We start from the raw sequence: 4395 nt of genomic DNA on the forward strand, positions 1-4395 counted from the left end.
GTACCAAGTTGAGTACAGCATGGGGCAGTATTGGACCAATACAAGGCTCCATTGACAGCCATTATAAAATATTAAACATTAATATTTCAAAAACTATAAGTTGTACAGGTACCAAGAGGCACAGCCATCATTTGGCACAGGAGCCTTACACATATAAATTACAATGGCAGCTCTAGGACAAAGTATGCAGGAGGAGAAGCGTGCCAAAGTGGAGATGACTTGGATGGGAAACGAATCACAATAGTGTGCATTGGCAATGCACACTGATTACATGTGGAAAATTCAGTTTCGCATGTGAAAACAATGAACAATTGTTTAAACATTTTTGTGGATAAAAACTGTAACTTTCAGATTTGTATTAATGATATTTGTCAATTTAAATGTGAAATGCACGTTTTGTACATTTTAAATGTGAATTTGGAACAAAAACTTGTAAATGTCACGTTTACACATGTGATTATCATGTGAAACATTTTTTACATTTGAATTTTGAACAAAAAAAAACTGACCAATACATGTGCATAAATGATGATTTTCCATTTATCATGTGAAACATGCAATTTGCACGTTTCTTATGTGAATTTCGAACAAAAATGTGAACATCAAATGTGAATTTTTTTTACACGTGAACATGTTAAATTCACATGTAAAAGATGTTTTGCATGTTATTCGTGAGAATTTGGAACTAAAACATGAACGACACATGAGAAAACCTTTTCAAATGTGAACAATAATTATCATGTAAAAATCCATTTTTCACATATTCTTTAAAATATTTTCTAATATATTTTAAATTTGAATTTAGAACTGAAAAATGAGCGTGAGGGGAAACGTTTCTGGATGTGAACAAATAATTATGTAAATGCATTTTTCACATATTCTTTTAGAATTTGGAAATAAAACACATCCTTCCTTTGTCATGTGGAAAATATGTCAATTAAACAAGTCAAGCTCATGATTTGCACATTTCTTATGTGAATTTAAAACAAAAACATGTAGAAAAATAAAATTTTCACATGTGAAAATGTTAAATAACCCTCATCGCCTTGGATCTTTCTGTGCACTCGTATTAAATTGAACCCCAGGAAACAAACACCTGTCCAGAACTGTTTTCACCTGTTGGGTCTGGGGAACAAGACGGACAGGTCGGGTTTTCGGATGAAGTACTCGTCGGCAGCTTTGCTGATGGTGAAGATCTTTTTCTCTCGACGGGGCATGACCTCCAGGGACAGCGGGGTTTCCACTTTTGGTCGCAGCATGAACAGGTACGGAGGCAGCATGTGGATGAAGATCTAATCAGAAAAAAACAGCATCAGTGACGGTGAAGCGCACCTTGAAAGCCCACAGGTGTGCTGATGGGACACAGGAAGTGAAGCCCGTCCTCATCTGTTCCCGGGAGGCTGACCTTGCGCACCCACATGGGCATGGTGTGTGTGTTGGACGAGCGGTGGTGCAGGTTGAGGACGACCACGCTGAGGATGACGGAGAAGGTGACCAGGATCATGGTGAACATGATGTAGTTGACGATAATCGGGACGCCCAGCGAGGTCTCTGGGATTTTATCGGCCAGCAGCAGCAGGAAGACGGTGAGGGTCAGCAGAACGTTGATGGACAGACCCATCTTCTCACCTGGAACAAGAAAAACTCATTTCATCCACGTTACAGGCTGACACTTGATCAGGAGTTAGAGACGTTACGGTGAGTTAATGGAGAGAACGAGAAACAAAACCAAAAAAGACATAATTTTCTGTGAAAATACTGCTGAAGAAACTAACACTGGGTTTTTAAAGTGTATCTTACCCCCCGTGAAAAGATAACTCCGCCCCAAGGCGAAATTTGAAAAATGCATCAAAGTGGGTAGGGGAGGGGGNCTGCTCTACCCATATGAGCAGCAAAAACACGTTTTTAGACTAAATATTACAGATTTGAACAAATACGCACAAAAACATCAAAATTAGCACAGAAACAGTACTATATAACATTTTAGACACATTCTACGCAGTTCATCAGTTAAAAAAGTTAATTTTGGGGTAAGTTACTCTTTTAAGACCAGAAAAAACAGCTAAAATGAGCAGAACAGAGGCTGAAAACTAAAAACAGTAGAGCAGTAACTAAAATCTAAAATAAAAATGCTCAAATTACCTAAACAAAAGATCAAAATAGCCAGACAGAAGCAAAACATATGTAAATTAGATGTCAAATTTCAAGACAAATACTAATGCTAAAATTACCAAAACAGTAGTCGAAATTAGCAAAATGGACGTTAATATCAGCAAAACTATAGCTTACTTATGTAAAATACATGCTAATGCTAAAATTAGCTAATCTGAAAGAATGGCACATCATTAGTACAAATCAGCAAAAGAAATGTTAAATTTAGCCAAATCAAGGTTACAGCTAAAAGCAACCAAACAGTAGCAACATTTACCGAAACAGGTGCTAAAATGAGCAACAATAGGGCTAAAGTAGTAAAACAAATTCTAAAATTATCAAAACAATTGCAAAATTAACTAAACGTATAGTATTATCAGCAAAAACATAGCTTAAATCGGCAAAATACATGCTAACGCTAAAATTAACTAATCAACCAAATGGCACATCATTAGTACAAATCAGCAAAATAAATGTTAAATTTAGTCAGACCAATGCTACAGCTATGTAAATGTTAACATCAGCAAAATAAATGCTAAATCTAAAAGCAGCCAAACAGTAGCAAAATTTACCAAAACAGATGCTAATATTAGCAACAATGGGGCTAAAGTAGTAAAACAAATGCTAACGATAAAATTATCAAAACAATAACTGAAATTAACTAAATGAATAGTAATATCATCAAAATCGTAGGTTAAATTGACAAAATACATGCTAAAGCTAAAATTAGCTAAACCAAAAAGTAGCCAATTAGAAGTAAAAATCAGCAAAACAGAAGCTAAATTTAGCCAAAGCAATGCTAGGGAAAGTCTTTGTAAAACGGCTAAACTAAAACTAGCAAACAATAGAAAAATTGTAGCAAAACAGATACTAAAATTAGCAACAATGTGCTTAAATGTAAACAAATGCTAAAGCTTAATTGGTAAAACTAACGTTTTTTTTTGTAAAGTGTCTGAGTATCCTAAAAGTGCTACATAAATTTGATGTATTATTATTATTATTATTATTATTATTATTATTATTATTATTATTATTATTATTATTATTATTATTATTAAAGATGTAGCTAAGGAGAAAAACTGTACCTAGAATCTACAGGGACCAGAATGATAGTTAAAGGCTAAAAGAAACAGAACATTACACTAAAGCTAAAAGTAGCCAAACAACAGCTAAAAGTTGTTGAAAAGTAGCTAAAACTAGCTAACAATAAGTCAAAAATAGAGAAAGTTTAAAACAGATTTTAAAGATAAAGTTTTCAAAAGAACAGAAAAGATTTCAACGTGTTCTCGAGGTCTGTTTTAATCTAAATAAAGTTTAAAAATCTGAAAACATAAAAAGTAAAAATCATGGCACAGTACTCCTGATAGAGCTGAATGTTTTGATTAAAGTATGCCAACAAAAAATGTTAGTCCCAAAAAAATGTAAGAAAAAAAATAATAAAACAACCAAACCTACAACAAACTGCTGAGTCATCCTGAGCTCGCAGGTCAGATTGAATCATGGACCTGTGGAGTTTTACCTGCGTCCGGAGGCAGGTAGAAGTTAAAGATGGCGATGATGGTGATGAGGATGCAGGGGATGATGATGTTGATGATGTAATACAGAGGCTTCCTCTCGATGATCAGGTAGAAGGTCATTTCCTCGTACATGTCGTCGTTCATGTTCTTCCTGCTCGGCTTGTGACGGATCTCCCACTCTCCGCTCTCTAACACAACATTCATCACGTCACGGGTTTTAGGGGATTTTCTGTGCGTTTTCACGTTAGCCATGCTCACCGCTGAAGGCCTCGTCCAGCTGGATCTCCCGGATCTCCTTGCCTCTGGAGTCCAGGGCGTACTGCAGGTCGATCTCCGTTGAGTCGTAGGTGTAGGAGCGGAACTGCATGGAGCAGTTCTGCCAGTCGAACGGGAAATATGTCACCTGGATGAGAAATAGGAAGCAGGTGTGTAAAAGGAGCAAGAGACAAAAACAAACAGGAAATGTGGTCGTAGCGTTCACCTTTACTCCACAGGAGCTGCAGTAGAGAGCAGGGGGCGTCCAGGTGACCCGTCCGGTGCTGTAGACCTGAACGTGGACGTGCAGGGCCACATCAAACACACCATCGTTACTGCGAACAAAGAAAACGTTAAAAAGAAAAAAAATGTGTAGGTCTTCTGGACGGGTTCTTCTCTAATGAAACGTTTCGTCTCTCCTCCAAGAGACTTCTTCAGTCTGAGAGTTTCAGGCAAAATTCAGGCTTTTAAG

The 4395-nt window shown here is 36.8% G+C and overlaps 1 protein-coding gene across 1 annotated transcript in view; it reads right to left on the bottom strand.

Annotated features, from left to right (window-relative positions):
- Positions 1-4395, bottom strand: part of chrnb1 (cholinergic receptor, nicotinic, beta 1 (muscle)) — a 21377-nt gene that overhangs the window by 6094 nt on the left and 10888 nt on the right. The window contains exons 5-9 of the mRNA XM_014021228.1: positions 4150-4258; positions 3927-4071; positions 3671-3856; positions 1406-1629; positions 1117-1292 (exon numbers count right to left, since the gene is read on the bottom strand). Coding sequence (XP_013876682.1) covers positions 1117-1292; positions 1406-1629; positions 3671-3856; positions 3927-4071; positions 4150-4258 — 840 coding nt within the window. The remainder of the gene's footprint in view (positions 1-1116; positions 1293-1405; positions 1630-3670; positions 3857-3926; positions 4072-4149; positions 4259-4395) is intronic.

The sequence above is a fragment of the Austrofundulus limnaeus genome, unplaced genomic scaffold (genome assembly GCF_001266775.1).
Source record: "Austrofundulus limnaeus strain Quisiro unplaced genomic scaffold, Austrofundulus_limnaeus-1.0 Scaffold283, whole genome shotgun sequence".
NCBI lineage: Eukaryota > Metazoa > Chordata > Actinopteri > Cyprinodontiformes > Rivulidae > Austrofundulus > Austrofundulus limnaeus.